The 16,589-nt window shown below is 43.4% G+C and overlaps 1 protein-coding gene across 4 annotated transcripts in view; it reads right to left on the reverse strand.

Annotated features, from left to right (window-relative positions):
• The window catches only part of ETV5 (ETS variant transcription factor 5), a 58,677-nt gene that overhangs the window by 24,296 nt on the left and 17,792 nt on the right, over positions 1-16,589 (reverse strand). For all 4 annotated transcript variants that reach the window (XM_058662199.1, XM_058662198.1, XM_058662197.1 and 1 more), the window contains exons 6-7: positions 6,235-6,364; positions 5,042-5,329 (exon numbers count right to left, since the gene is read on the reverse strand). In XM_058662199.1, the coding sequence (XP_058518182.1) occupies positions 5,042-5,329; positions 6,235-6,364 (418 nt within the window). The remainder of the gene's footprint in view (positions 1-5,041; positions 5,330-6,234; positions 6,365-16,589) is intronic.

Raw genomic sequence — 16,589 nt, forward strand, 5'->3', positions numbered from 1 at the left:
TTTATGATTAATTTTATAAACACATAGTGAGAAAGTTCCTCAGAAAAAAATTAAGAAATGTATTCAGCTAGATAGAAATCAAGAGTAAAACCAAAAAGTGATGACATTGACCCAGTAATAAAATATCCTCTCCACAAACACCAACATTCAAAACTGTTAAAAATTCAAATGATATTACAAACTTTCCTAAAAACTCCAGGAATAAAGAATTCCAGTTTCATATGAAATGTTCCAGGATACAGGAAGTCAGGGTACCTTCCATTTGTCTGATGGACATAATAACCTCACTGCTAACACCCAACAAGAACAATACAAGAAAGGGTGTGCTATTCTCAATCACACATGTAGATGCAGATGAGCCCAAGTTCAGTAGTATAAAAACAGTAACACTCTGTAAACAAAGTGGCATTGTTACAGGAATGCAAGGTTGGTTTCATGTAACTCAGCACACTAAGAAATTGAAGAAAAATCATTTGATCATCTCACTAAAGGCGAGGAAAAGTGTTGAAGAAATTTCAACATCCGTAAGTTAAAGACAGAAAGAAGTCTCTTTTACCATGTTAAAAGGCAACAGCCTGCAAGTCAACATCGTGAAATTCAAAACTGGAAAAACTCTGCATTTGTTTTTTCTTTTAAGATTTATTTATTTGGCACAGAGAGATAGAGATCCTCCATCCACTGGTTCACTTTCCAGATGGGTGGCAGCAGCTTTACCTGTTATGCCACTGGTTCCAAAGCCCTGCGTTTGTGGACCTAGGGAAGTCCTGTCAGTCCTGAGCATCAGCAGGGGCTTGATTTTAGGACTCTCAATGGAAACCAAAGCCTGAAGACGATCAAATCAATGATACAAAACAGCACAGTACTTACTTAATAACTTACGTAAATGTTTTATATACTTTAGATCACCTCTAGATTGCTTCTAATTCCCAACACAAGGTAATCTCTGTGTAAGTAGTTATCACAGTATATTCTTCAGGGAACGATGGCAGGATAGAAACGGGTTCACACCATAAGGATTGAGGTTGACAGACAGCACTGACGTGGGAACCCGAAACACGAGGGCTGACTGTCATCAGAACAACGCCCATCAGGCCTGCGTGGAGCTCAGCTTTCACTCCGTAAGTAAGTAAACCTGTGTTGCAGTGCACTGCACACTATCAACAGGGGCAGGTGGAGGAAAGGCCTCTGTATGCTCTATTGCAGGCTACGAATGTTAACTCTCGTAGAAGTTCCTTCCTCTCTTAACAGCCACAGAATCTGAAGAGGCAAAAGGAACAGCTAAATATTAGGGATAAACTCTAAGAGAACAAGTAGAAATAAAAGAAAAACGGTCACTGATTATTTAATCAGAATTCCAAAAGAATTACCTTGCCCCTTTATGTTTGGAAGCCTTAGACATATTCACCAAGGCCGAGAATGTTCTCTTTCAGAAGACCCTGTGAACACCACTGACCCTGTCTTAGGGCCCCACGGGTGCCTCACCCAGGTTGCAACCGACAGCACTGACAGCCTACTTCCATACTGATGCCCAGAGCGACAATGCAGAAGCTGAGCACGTCTACCCAACTGCTGAGGATTTTCTTAAATTTTGTCTCTTCTTGTTCTGTTTGCTTCTTTCTGTGATGTGAAATGACAGTGTGGTATATTCCAAAATTCGTAGATGAGCTATTTTAGCAGTGCCTCTTAAATTCAATAGTGGGCCTTTGCTCAACATAAGCAGATGTGGTATCATCAAAGACCAAAATAGATAATGGCTATCAGTATGGTCATAACCCAGGAACGTTTTCCAAATTCTCCTATCCAGCACATGTAAACATCATAAATGATAAGAGAAAAAAAACTTAAGTGATCGGGCTGGCTGATGGAAAAGCACTCTGTGAGGAGCAGCTGGCCTTTTGGGATAAATGGACTATGTCTGAACATGCCAAATTACATGTTTCCCCCTCCTTCCCTGTGGGGAGGAAATCACCAATATAAATCACAGCCTTCAAAACTCAGTATTTATCTTCTAAAAATAAATTGGGTTGTGAAGAATTATATACTAAGATTACATAAAACGTTAAGAGTGTACTTTTGACTAGATTACATTTTCAGTAACAACCATCACCATCAATAAACATATATGGAGGACAAGTAAGATACAGGGCTAAAAGTCATCTAAAGAAAGAGGTCCACATTAAAGTGTTTATTCTCTGAGCTTATTACTCTACTCAACAGAATGGATAAAGCACACGGTAAAGCAAAACAAGAAAGACAGGTGTTACAGCAAGGGTTTTGATTAAATGATGGAGGAATTTAGTAGGATTTTGTCGTTCATGAGATGGATAAAGTTTTGGTGGTTTAAGAGCAGGATAAAGTTCAAGGTCCCCATGGATTTATCAAGGTCACTTACCCAGCTTTTAGTGGGGTTTAGTGGCTGTTGGTAACTCAAAAGAAATCAAAATCTATCAAAACTAACAGTGCAGCTGTAAGTTAATGTTTTGGTTTCTGAAAGTAGGACCCAGTATTTGGCTATGTGGTCTTTACAAGGTTTTTAGCTGCTCTAATGCCTGATACTTTATCTGTAAACAGAATTCATTTTTTATGATGTGTTGGTCATGGAGCTGTTAAAAGGTTCCATAGATTCTATTTCCTTCAGTCTTACCAAATACCACATCCATGCAGTAGGGTAACTTCTCAAGTACTCTTCCCTCTAATTTTAACACAACCATGGGGAAAAAAACGAACTGCAGCTATTAATAAGCCTGTCTACTTCTAGGCAGGCATAAAAGTTACTAAATGTGTGGTTATTAAGTCTGATATCATATATGACTGATTATTATTACTTGTGCAAAAATCAAACCAGAAATTGTGGTCCATCTCATTTTCTATGTGCTATTATCGACACGCAAATGAATAACCCTCACTGTTGGGCAACGGCAAATAAAGACCAAATTTGAAAAAGAGAAAGAAGAAAGGAAGGAAGGACGCAAGTCAAGGAGGGAGGGAGGGAGAGAGAAAGAAATAAAGGCTGGAACTGGGGTGATGGTAGAGAGTGGGATCCTGGTTTCTCCAAGTGTGACAATAATACAAAGACCCTGTCCCAGATTCAGGCTCTAAGATGGAGCCAAGAATCCCAGTGGGGACCTCTGTTCATGTCCAGTTTGGGACTACGGAAGCCTGCATGGCCCAGACTTGCTTTTACTTTACTGATTCAGCAGCCTGCGTAATGCACCCTTCACCCCTTTTCTCTCCAGGTTCTCTGCATCGTCGGTCTCCTCCCCAACCCCACAAGAGCATGAGGTCTTGTTACGTGAGACCCATCACCTCTACAGGCAGAAGGGGAGAAGGAGAAGGAAGTTCAACACACCCAGGCAGTCTCCAGGAGGGAGTGAACCTGAAAAAGAAACAACCTGCTTTCTAGCTCCTGCGTCTCTGTCTTTGGACACCTGAGGGCAGAGCCTCGGCAATCTCAGGAATTCAAACCTCTTCCTCCTCCTCCTCCTTTCTGGAGAAGGGGAGCCTGGGTACAAACCTGCTTCCCAACTGCCACCCTGTCTAGCAGCCCTGCTGACAGGTCTTTCTCCAACTCAGGTCATCTTGACACACGGACCCCTGGATGATACACAAGGACCAAAGCGAAAACACTAGCAAGAGTCTGGAAATGAATAAAATTTCCTTCTCATTTGGACGGAAATGTGCCTCACCTACTCCCTCAATCCATAACCCCTGCAGAAAATCAGACAGATGCTGCTGAGAAACATGACACCAAAACACCACTGAAACGAAAAACGGCATCTAGGCCAGAGCTCACAACTTGGCAGGCGTGCAGGGTGCTTTTGCCCATGGAGGTTTTGTTTAGTCTGCAAAGTGTTGTTGTTTGTAATTAGTATTAGTTGTCATCTTAAAAACAATCTACTTCTTTAAAAAAAAAAAATCCAAATTTCCAATTCCTCTGGAAAAAGTACAAACGCCTTAATACAAGGTGACGGTTGCCAAAAGCTCAGTTGCAGCTGTCTCTTCTAGCGGAGCTCCCATTGCACCAGAGATCTCCAGAGCTGGCTTCCCAAACAAGGATTGCCTCTGGGCCCCAGCCGCATCAGGTAGGTTCTATATAACTTTCAGGGTAAGGAGGTAAGGGGATTCTAGACAAAGGTGCTTTGCTTCTTCTGGCATTTCTTCTAGAAAAAAAGAGAACATCTGTGTAAAGACTGGCAGGCATCTGGGCTGGGCCGTGCCTGAGGAAAGGTATTCTCACACATTCTTCCTTCTTCCCCTGCCACGTCGCTTCCACACCCAGCCAGTACGGTCAAATAGGGAAATGAAATTCAACTGTCACCAGGGTCACAGTACCTGGAAACACCGTTGACAACTTAGGACCCAAGGGAATCTTATTCCAGAGACTTGAAAACACACACAAAAAGGCCGCAAGTGTCCAAAATTCTAGAATACTACAGACAATAAACATGGAAGGCTGGAATGTAAACAGTCACGTTGGTTCCATGAACACCAGGCTCACACATTTTTTGGTATTGGATAAATGAATGAGTTTGGTCAAGTGACCTCTGATGTTTCAATCTTCTTATTAGGAACGCAAAGCTACCTGGAAGGCAACCAGCAGATGTGTCTCGAAAGCAGATAATTAGTTTCTTTACTATTTTTCTCGTGTTAAGATACATGAAAATCAGAGGAGTAAAAATACCTCCTGCAACTCAGCAGTCTTCCTGAACATGGGAAGTTAAGTTGGTAATAAAGTAATTATGGACAGCAGAAAGCAAAGTTCACTTCTCCCAGGCAGTGCCCACGAGGAGCTAGGCACCTAGCTGGAGGGTGCTCCCTGGCAATTCACTGTCCCTGGCTCATTAACCACACTGTACCAGCTTCTTAAAGATGATGACGTCATGTCTGCAACCCATCTGCAGCACCTTGGGAACAGGGTGGTGTACAAAGAGGTCAAGTTCACATCAATGTTAGTCTGACCTCATGCCTAGGTCAGCCTGGCAACACTGGGCTAACCACTCATCCCGGTAGGAGAGAAAAGGCTTCCAAGAGCAGCACCTACCTCTGTTCTGATGGATACTGGTTTTCTGGCATCATCTTTGGCATCTGCAGGGGCTGATGTGGTGGCCGGGGGACGGCAAACGTTTGTTGCTGTGGTCCAGGCTCTGGAAGCGCATGGGAGGCGGGTGCAGGGCCCACGGATTGCACTTGGCCAGCTGTGGGAGCATGTGCTGAGGAGGACAGAGCAGCCTGAGGTGGGGGAAAGAGGGGGTTCTGCTGGGTGGGAGACAGGGGAGTGGTGGGAGGGGTTAATGGCTTGAACCCGGAGGGAGGCTTCCTATCATAGGCACTGTAAACAGAAAGACAAGAAGGAACCAGCCATTAGCTTGGTTACCAAGCCTTGTGGATTGCTAGTTTTCAACCCATTGTTGCCAGGAAATGACAGCATTAACATAGTTAAATTGCCAGCAGCCCCGAGGGAATATTTGTACCTCTGAAAAGTGACAAACACACTGCGTCACAGGGACTTGTTTAACACTTCTAGTGATTTTTTTTCTCAAAGATAATTTTAGCCTATGCTTCCGGTTTCCTTTTTTCCCTCCTTCTAAAAGAATTCTCCCAATAGTGCCTGTAGGGGTGGATGGATGAGGGGCAACATGTCGCGTCTTCAGCAAGGCCTCCTCTGGTCCCCCCACGCGTGAGCACTCAGGGTTCCCGGGAATTAGTCAGCATCGCTGGTGAAGGTGAATTTCTGACGCAACCTCACTGCCGTTAACAGCTCTCCTCTCCTGTACCACCCCCCTTTCCACCCCCTCTTTCAAGCAGATCTGTTTGTCTTCCAGAGCAAAGATTCAAAATTCAAGCTTCATTCCTAGGGCCTGGATATTCTTAGGTAAAGGGCACCAGCATGGAGACTTGTACATAGATTTTGATTTGAAGATTATTTCTTGGGTCTTAAAGTTCACATTAACATATGATAGATGCGAAGAACTATATATGACCTGTCACAAAGCCACAGATCAAATAACCCAGTATTACAGGTTCTTTCCCTAGGAGGGCTCAGTGTTCCCTTGAACTTAAGGTCACTGTAAGAGTTTTGCATTTCACAGGCAGCCCAAATGCCTCCAGTGGACTGAGCTAGGCCAAGAGGATTAAACTCAGGTGAAAGAAGGGAAGGTTCCCATCCCAGCTAACACCTGGACCGCTCACTCACCTGGAGACCTGCTGTCGCAGCCTTTCTGACACTCCACTTACCAATAGTTGTAGAGGCACTTTTCTCCATAGTTAGCACCAAGAGCCTGCTCGTGACTACAGGATGACAGCTCTGAGGAGGGGCTGTGCAGCTCGCGTTTGATCTTGGTTGGAGGAGGGGCATGAAGCACCACTGAAATCAAAAGAGGGATGGGGACAAAGAGGACATCTGGTCAACAGGGAGCACAGTACCTCCTTCCTAAAACCTTGCAACTAGCTGATGGTTCTTCCAGCTCATGGCCAGTCACAAGCCAGACAAAACAGGACACTAACATCCCATGTAAAGCCAAGTAAAGTTTTTCAAAACCACTTTTAGTTAGCCAAATCTTTGTTTCCTCTCATTTTTGAAGGCATAGGCTTTGTTTTTTGAAGACTTGAAAGCCCTTAACCCACTCGCAGCCCACCCCCATGCCCTTGCCAGTAGGTATAGAAAACAAGAGGTGGTGGAGTGCCAAGACTTGTACACATGGAGAATTGTTCCAAAAAGGGATCAAACAGCCAAAAAACGTGTGGCAAACCTTACATATTAGCTTATCAAAGGCTCAATGTTGCTGAGACAAACATTACTTCTCATTCAAACTCATCTTTACCAATTAACTGCATGATTTTTAAGGTCCCTTCTCTATCTAATCTAAGGCACATGGCAGAGTAAGCTAGACTCAGCTTTAAGGACATAGCAAAAAAATCGCAGCAGTCAAGAAATTAAGCAGTAGACAGACACATCTCCTAGGAAAGGCTTAACTATACCAAGTAGGAGTCCTGGAGACCTTTATGCTCCCACCTGCTCTAAGCCTGCTATGGTGGCCTCTGGGCACCGAAAAGGTTTCATCAACACAGAAGGGGCTAGACTTTCCCTGAATTCATGAAGCAAGCACATGGTGCTGCTGCTCTATGTGGGGAAGCCAATTGCTTATTTCACTCATAATGCTAACAGAGCAAAGCCAAAAGTTTTCCAAATCAAAGTAACTTACTATAGTAGCTTAAAAAAAAAAAATCCCCAAAGAGAAAAAAAAAAGAGAGAGAGAGAGAGAGAGAGAGAGAGAGAGAGAGAGATACACCTTTGCTTTATCCCGGACCTAAACAGTTTCAGAGAGGGCATTTTGTCCAGGGTAAATAAAGATGTCACTTGAGGGTTGTGTCTGTTTCCATGTAAGAGTTAGGACAGCTACTTCCTCTGTCCAGTCACCATGAAGGGTGGTGACAGTGCCACGGCCAGCCTCTGTGCTGAACCAAAGTTTTCATTAAATAGTTAACCTTAGTCAGTGTCCTGGTGACCTGCTAGAATTTTCTGCTTGACGTAATGTTTACTCCCAAAATACTTCCAGAAGTTCGATTAATTCTTAGTGATTAAACCAGGGATAGCTGGCTAAATCACTATCCCTCTTCTGTCTGCCAAGACTGAATGATCTTCCCGCCAACTAGTTTAACAGGTGCCTCCTCCAACCTCCGATCCAGGGCTGCGGTGTGAAAATGTCGCCGCTAAGTCTGGCCAGTGACTGACTGGCAAAGGACAGGTTTCCATAATTTCTTATATAATGCCAACTACTTTTCCTAAATACACGGAGCTAAGTTGTGAATTGCAGACTATATTTAGAAGTCATTAAGAGTCTTTCTCGTGATTTTTTGATGGTGACATCATGGCAGCCAATGCTTAGTTGCTACCAAATGTTTTCAGACACTTAAAAAGAAAACAGCTAAGCTTTGTTGTTGTTTTGAGTGACATCAGTAAATGTGAAGGAACATGTTGAACCACTCCTTGATAGGCCTGCAGGGTTCAGAGCTGTCCCTCCCTGGCCACTGCCTTACCTCTCCCTGATTGGCTGCCACATACCTTTTGTCAAAATAATGAGGAAAGGGAACAAGGATCTGATTTAGGAGAAGTTACATGTCTTTGGAAAGCTGACTTTTCTTACTTTAATGGCAATCGTTTACAATCACTGCTTCACTGAATTTTGGAACATTAATACAGCACTATTTAATTTTCCCATTTTTCAGTTTTAAAAATGTCTTGAAATTCTCAGGATATGATATTATTATAAAAGTCACCAGGTTAACTGACACGACTAACACCAGAGGGTAAATGATCGCTGTAGTCTAGACAAAGAAATTTCCCAGTGGTTTTGGGAACAGCAGATATCCGATTTAACGAACTTCGATGGCCAGGGAACTATCCTGTGTTGATTTCTTCAAATCTAGATGGTACTTTTAGTGCACATCACATAATCTGGCTCAACATTACATGGTATCTCCTTCAAAATCAACTTACAAAAGGAGTTTGAGAAATATCTGATGAATGGACCATCTTTCCCAGTGGCTCTTAACCGGGAAGGTAGGGCTCATATATATCCCAATACACACTGTTAGCCCCAAAGACTGCTAGACCAGAGGAGGAGAGAAGGTGCCCCCAACAATGGCCTTGGTCAGAGAGAGAGATGCATTTAAAGCAAACAACTCAGAAGCCAGAGGCTGCTGCTGGCTTTCGGCCTGTTTCCTCATTTGTAGGAGTAGGTATGGGACGCTGCCTCAGGAAAGACAGAAAATGACATGGGGCCTTGTTGGTGCTAGCACCAACCCTGGGCTTTCAAAACTAGAGGAGTTATCTTTGCACAACTGGATTGCTCCACGAGGCTAGAAACCTCAGACTAGAAAGCATGGGTGAGAACTGGATGTGAGAAACGACCAAAAAATGCTAAAATAGTTAACTACTTGAGCTGACAAACATCTTCAATTAGAAACTGAATTCAAGTTCAGAGTTCTAAAATATGGGCCTGCCAAGTCGAGGATGCCTCGATAGTAATTCCAGATGACCAATACCACCTTCTTGTTGTAAACGTTTCTTCTTTTCTCCTTCCCATCCCTGGCCCCTTCATTTACTTCTGTGCGCCAAGTGTCCTGGAGGTGTAGAGGACAGGATCCTTACCAAAAGAGACATGGTCCTTTCCCCTGGTGTCCCTAATTTAGTTAGAGAGCTGACTGTGACCATCTTCTCCTAGATGTAGTTAGACACATTAGGACCTCTACACTTAAAACACTACCTTCCACTTGCAGCTTAGGGCCCTGAAAGCCAAGAGGAGTAAAGGACTCGCTTAGGGTCTCAGGGATCCCCAATGTGAATTGAATAGTCTTGTTGCTGCACAGACAGAATCGATATGCGTTCCATTCACCCACTTCATACATTAAAAATAGAGGATGCCAGTCAGTCTGTCAACAAAACTACAAAAATAACACAATGTACCTGGTTGAGGAAAAGTGGTCTGGAACAAAAGGGAAAATGGACAAGAAATAAAGTCTCCACAAAAGAACCAGGAAGACCAAGAACCAAGCAACCAGGCAGACCCCTAAGCATTTATTTTTCCATCAGTTGTTCTTACTTACTTGATTTCATTCCCTTCCCAACTCAGTAAGAAAAGAAGAGAAGAGAAGAGAAAGAAAAGAAAAGAAAAGAAAAGAAAAAAAAACACTCCATTGTTTCTATTCTATAGGTAGGAAAACAAGGCTCCTATGGGAGTACTGCCATCTTAAAGTTAGTAAGTAGAGTAGCCAGGGTTTCTATCCAAGCACAATTCATAATTGTTCCATTACAGTGTTTCCCAGAGGCAACCATAGGGAAGACTGAAAAAGCAACTGGAACCGGGAAGCGAAGGAGAAGGAAGACAACCTAGAAGACATTGGGAAGATACAGTCTGCCAAATCAAGGCACAGGACTGTGCCTTCTGATTTCCTTGGCACTCTCCAGCAGGAGGCACCTCAGACACTTGAACCCACCCAAGCTCACATGCCTTACTCTATCTTTAGGATCTCCAAAGGCCCAAAATTCCTCCTTACCCCTATGGGCAACTAACTTTCCTGACTCCAGCAGTCTGCAATTTTTGTACTCATGTTCCAAGGGTCTTCTTCTCCCTTCTCTACTCCAGCTAATCAACATCCTCATTTCATCTTAATAACTGAGATTACTGTGGGAGACCTGGAATCTCCTGGTCAGTCACCGTGGCAGTCAGACTGTGCAATGTTGCTGTCAGTATTGTCTCTCTCCTCGGGAAGTCAAGCCCCAACCTGAACCTGTTTCTGGATGAACTTTCTCAGGGTCCTCTCTGACTATAAGAACTCTATGAAGAACTCGTGCAGAACCATCTGAAGGCCTGCTTGTCCACAGAGACAAAGGTAAGAGTGGTTTTTGGCTGATTTAACTTCAGAGTTGCTTTTCTTACCAGACAGGGAGACCCCTTGAAAGATTTTTGATCCAACTCAAAAACTAGTCCCAGTCCTAGCCAATGCAATAAGGCAAGAAAAAGAAATATAATATAAAAGGAACAGAAGGGAAGAAATATTTACGTATGGTCTGGCTGCATACAAAGAATGTACAAAACTGTCCACAAAGTGTAACAACCAACGGGCTTGTCTGGCAAGGTCTCTGGGTATAAGATAAGCATATAGGAACTATATCTGTGTATAGCAACTAAAAGTATATTAGCAATAGCAACAGAAAGATAAAATGCATGAGAATATATTCAATAAAAGACATATGAGATGTCTACACTGAAAATTACAAATCACAGGAAAACTAAAGGACTCTCAATAAATGGAGGGATTTATTCTGTTTTGGATTAGAAGGCTTTTTTTCCAAATTTAAGTTCCAATTAGTCCCAAACCTTAGCACTATACAAAAATATAGAGTGAGACTGACATGGGTAAATCTCACACATACGCTGAGCCAAGGAAGCCAGATGCAGATGGTGCATACCATGAGAATCCCCAACAGAATTCAGGAGAGGGAAAAAACTATCCACAGTATTTAAAGTGGATGGATGCTACCATAGATAGGGCAGAGTCTGCTAAGGAACCAAAGACATTCTTCTATATCCTGGTAAATTCTGTCTCCTGATCTAAATGCTTAAACCATTTGTGAAATACACCAACCGACTTTAAATTTCTACTAGAAAAAAAAAAAACCACAAAGTTGTCTTTATCAAATAATATCATTAACACCAAGACCACACAAATGTTTAGGAAATGTTTCTTTTGTGATGATAAAGAAACAGCCTCCGAAAGAAATAACCCAATTATTTTAAAACAGAAAAAAAGAGATAAACTGGTCCATTCACAAGAAATAATAATTCCCTCTGCTGACAAAAATATGTTTCCTGCCCACAAACACAGACCTGTGGACTGTGTCCAAGGCAGCTACCCCACGCCAGGGCTGGCAGTGAAAATCACTGTTACAGCACCAAGGATCAAAACAAAGGAAAACACTTTTGTTGAATGTTATGATGAATGACAGCTCCATTTAAAAGGAATTTGTTTTCAAGACAAAACCACCTTGTTTCAGAAGGTTTTCCTTTACTGTTTCCTAATCATCAAAGTTTCAATTTGCTGCACACTTTGTTCTGAATACAGAAAACGTTCACATAGCTGCTGAATGAAAGAAGTGACCCATCAGTTGCACTGCGGACTGCATGGGCAGGAGGGCTAAGTCCATGTCACCCATAGGCTTTGCCTGTCTCTCCCCAGCTATCACAGTTCCAGTTCTGCCCTGGGGCTGGCTTCCCCCCTCCTTTGGTTTCATTACCTTCATCTGGGGCACACTCATCTTTCCTAAATCAGCTGTGCATGCCTGACCTCGGGAGAGGGCCTTATTTGGTCACTCTCCAACAGCCAAGCTCCCCTTACTTTACATGGGGAAATGAAGCCACATAGCTGAAACGCACACCTGCTTCTGAATGGCACGTCCCTGAGGTTAGGTCTCGGGTGGCCAGCCTACTTTCCCAGGGGGTGACCAGCACTTAACAAACAGGACATAGAATGCACCCAAAAATGGCTGGATATCCTGGATTCCACAGCCATATTCCTGCAGTGAAGTCCACCTCCTAAGCTTACCGACTTGCATACCAGTTTTGGGTCACTGCTCCTTTATAAGAACACTGCCATCCCTCTAGAGATGGAATATGTACCATTTATTTCATGAATTGGGGTGGGGAAGAAGAAGCATTATGGCACAGTGGGTAGCAGCCACCTGCTGGTATCCGATACAGGCATAGTTTTAAGTCCCAGCTGCTCCAATTCCAATCCAGCTCCTTGCTTACCAGGAAAGCAGCAGAGGATGGCTCAAGTCATTGGGAACCTGCACCCACATGGAAGACCTGGAAGAAGCTCCTGCCTTCAGACAGGTTTAGCTCTGGCTGTTGCAGCCGTTTGGAGAGTGAACCAACGGATGGAAGATTTTCTCTCTCTTCTCTGGGCATTTTGCCCACCCTAGGCTTTAGTTGGGGCAGAGTAGAACATATGGAAGAAGGCACAGGAAGGTTATCAAGCACAGAGGTAGGTGAATGGAAACATAGAACTAGTACAACCCAAGTGCAGGATTCCTCCTGCCTCCAAACCAGCCCAAACAAGAAGCAGGTATGGGTTCTTCCCTGACTTAACCTTAACTTGTCTAAGTATACCAGTGACAGAGGCCAGAGGGCCGAAAGAATACGCAAGTGAACCAAGTGTATACTAGGCATGACCTTAAGAGAGAATGTACCCATGGATGCTGTGCTTTGAATAGCATTAAAACACACATCTGGAAGAGGAGACACCTACTTCCAAAGCAAGCTTGACACTAACTCAAACTTGTATGAATGGTTCACACCAGGCCTGCCTAGCAACACTTGCCAAAAACAACTAGAAATGCTATCAGATTTTAGTTAGGGGATACAATTCTCGCTCTCTTATTTTTTAAAATATTTATTTTTATTAGAAAGGAAGATATAGAGAGAAGGAGAGAGATGTTCCATCCACTGGTTTACTCCCCAAGATGCTTTAACAGCTGGAGCTAAGCCAATCCGAATCTAGGAGCTTCTTCCAGATCTCCCATGCAGGTGCAGGGTCCAAGGCTTTGGGCCATCTGCTACTGTATTGTCAAGCTACAAGCAGGGAGCTGGATTGGAAGTGGAGCTGCAGGGACACAAAATGGTGCCCGTATGGGATCCCAGTAGATGCAAGGCGAGGATTTAGCCACTGGACTAACACACTGGGCCCAGAGGACACAACTTCTAAATGCAAAATTGGAGTAGGCATGGGAGGATGTGTCGTTTTCTTCAATATCAGATGCAGCTAAGCTCTGTAAGCCTAATTTTCAGATTGAATACAATGAAAACCATCATTCATAACAAAATCAAGTATTAAGTTCAAGTTATGCTGAAGTGTCTAGTGAGCTCCCCAAAAGTCCTCCCCCTCAAACATACACAAACTGCTTTACTGTTGACCGCCCTTTGATTCTCTTCGTTCTTCTACCAATGCATTAAGCTCAACACAATAACATGAATGTGAGAAGTGAATCAACATTACAGATTTCCAGGCCAGTTATCAAAAACATGCTCTAAAAAGAATGCCAACAACTACAAAATAACTAGCAGGACTTTTCAAAATAGTCAACATTGGGGGGGCGGTGAAGGGAGGGGAGGAAAATTAAAAAGGGGAAGTATAGGTTAAAGAAGACAAAGTGTAAGAATAAATGTGACGTGTGATTCCAACCTGAATCCTAGATCAAAAACAGCATCAACACCAGCTACAAAACATGTTCGAGGATAACTGGGGGATTTTGAATATCACAGATTAAAAATTCAAGTTGTTATGCTGTATAGGGAGATGTTTTTAATTGGAGATACATGCTTATGTATCTGGGAGTGAAGTTTCATAATGCTTGCAACTTGCTTTCAAATGAGCCAGATCGAGGCAGAGATAAAGCAAATTTAGCAAAATGTTTCTTAAGAACAACTAATAAGACAGGTATTCTATACCCTGTCTCTTGACACATTGGGAAGGGAGGGGAAAGAAGGGGAGAGGAGAGAAGAAACAAAATTTTTTACCTTGTGACTGATATACTAAAGCTAGAAGTGCTAAGAACTTTGAAACCATGCATTCACACATGAACACAGCCCCTCTGGCCTGCAGCCATCACCAACCTCAAAGGGTTGGCAGAATTAGAAAAGAATTAGGGAACCCTCCCCTCTTAAAAGCAGCTGGTTTGTGGCAGAAGCAGGGAGGGGGCTGTGACACATTAGGCTAAGCTTCCGAATACAGCGCCAGGGCTTGGGGGTTCACGTCCCAACTGTTTCACTTTCCATCCAGTTCCTGCTAATGGCTTGGGAAAGCAATGGAAGATGGCTCAAATCCTTGGGACCCTGCACCCATATAGGCAATCAATCCAGAAGCAGCTCCTGGCTCAGCTGCAGACACTGCAGCCATCTGGGGAGTGAACCAGAGAACAAAAGATCTCTGTACCTCCTTCTCTCTGTAACTCAGGCTTTAAAATAAAAAGAAAATAAATATTTAAAAAAAAAATAGCACCTAGCTGGTCTGGTCTTTTCTGTCCTGAAAACTGAACAGGGCCAGGACCAGAAAGGGGCAGCTTTTTTTTGGTGCTACTCTGAAGAAAAGTGGGACACAGAGTCTCTCTGGGTTCCAGACTGATCAGTGTAACTTATGAAGCTAGGAGACTGGAAGGAATGCAGTAGGATGAGAACTAAACTGTGCTAAAGGAAGCTGACTGGCTTGGAGACTCACTGGTGCGATGATGTTTTGAGAGGCAAGGATGGCAGCAGGAGTGTAGAGTGGAATCAGGTCCCCCCAACCACCCCCACAACTCCAAGGAGGTGTGACAAAACCTGGTATAGCCCGCAGCGAAGCGAGTGCACCACCCAGGAGAAACCTTCACAATATCATAGAAAATGCAATTAAAGGGACCAGAACGGTAGCCTAGCAGCTGAAGTCCTCTCCTTGAACGTGCCAAGATCCCATATGGGCACTGGTTCTAATCCCTGTGGCCCTGCTTCCCATCCAGCTCCCTGTTTATGGCCTGGAAAAGTAATCGAGGACGGCCCAAAGCCTTGGGATCCTGTACCCACATAGGAGACCCGGAAGAGGCTGCTGGCTCCTGGCTGTTGTGATCACTTGGGGAGTGAATCATCGGACATCAGATCTTCCTCTGTCTCTCTTCCTTTCTGTATATTTGACTTTCCAATAAAAATAATCTTTAAAAAGTGCAATTAAAAGGACAATTTTCCATTAATTTTTGGTGTTCCTTGTATAGGGCCTGAGGGTTCAGTGTAGGATCTTTCTGCAATCTCAAACTTCAAGAAAAATTGCACTTGTGCCAGGTCAAGCCCTATGTGAAGCAAGCAAGGCCCTGCTGTAGGATAGGATCTGGCACCACTAGGTCAATGAAAAGGATGCTTCAGGACCGACACGTCTGCATTGTTCAGGATTTAGACTAGGGATCAATCATGGTGATGGGAGGGGTATATCTCATTAAATTAAACTACTTGAAGGAGCGGCCAGCATCACAGCATAGTAGACTAAGCCTCTACCTGCAACACCAACATCTCATACAGGTGCCAGTTCAAGTCCTGGCTGCTCCATTTCCCACTCAGCACCTTGCTAAAGGCCTGGGAAGGTGGCAGAGGGCCTAAATCCTTGAGTCTCTGCACCCCTGTCAGAGATCTTCCACCTGCTGCTTCACTCTCCATAGGGCCACAACACCCAAAGGGCCAAAGGACTGATTGCCACCCTGGTGGTACATGGGGGTGCTTCACAAAGACTGTGGAAAAAGGATGTTAATTTTGTTCATTAAAAAAAAATGAAATTTAGGCATAGTTTTTTTCTTACTATTCCTTTCGTCTGAACTCTGAAGACGTCTCATTTATTTCAAAGCTTTGGGTGTAAGATCAACCATGAGGTAGCAAAGTTCACCAACAATTACAGAATAGAAATCCTGCTATGGCCAGTATTGTCTTCCATATAATACGTAAGAGTCAAGCAAGGAACTACGCAAGCCAGTTCCTGGAATGTTTGGCTCCAGGGATCAGATTTCTCCCATACAGTGGGGGGAAAAAAAATCACTAGAGTCAGCAGAAGAGGCCCCAGGAATGGATGTATAGACAAACAACTCCACTCTATTGACAGCATTTAGACCTAGGAACTTGCAAATAACATAGTCAGTACAAGTGAAAAGCAAAGGTTTTTAACCTATTATCACAGCATGGACTATGGAATAAACAGATCCAACAAATAGGGCTAGGGTTACATTGGTCTAAGATTAAAGCTTTTTTTTTCTTTTTTAAATTCTGATAACACCTGCAAGAAAATACCTAGGGAATAAATAATAACTAATACAGCTAGAGGTGGATCTTAATACCGGAACATCTAAAGTGAGGGAAGGAAATAAATTTGTTGCCCACAGGAGTATATGCACGTATAAACAAGTGTTTAACAATATAAGATTCAGAACCTTTTTTGGATGACTTTTAGGCTGTTAAGTCCAACAATTTTGTTGGTGGGCTGCTAGTAAAAAATGCTAGTGGAAGCAGGCACTGTGGTAC

This window comes from Ochotona princeps, chromosome 3 (genome assembly GCF_030435755.1).
Source record: "Ochotona princeps isolate mOchPri1 chromosome 3, mOchPri1.hap1, whole genome shotgun sequence".
Taxonomy (NCBI): domain Eukaryota; kingdom Metazoa; phylum Chordata; class Mammalia; order Lagomorpha; family Ochotonidae; genus Ochotona; species Ochotona princeps.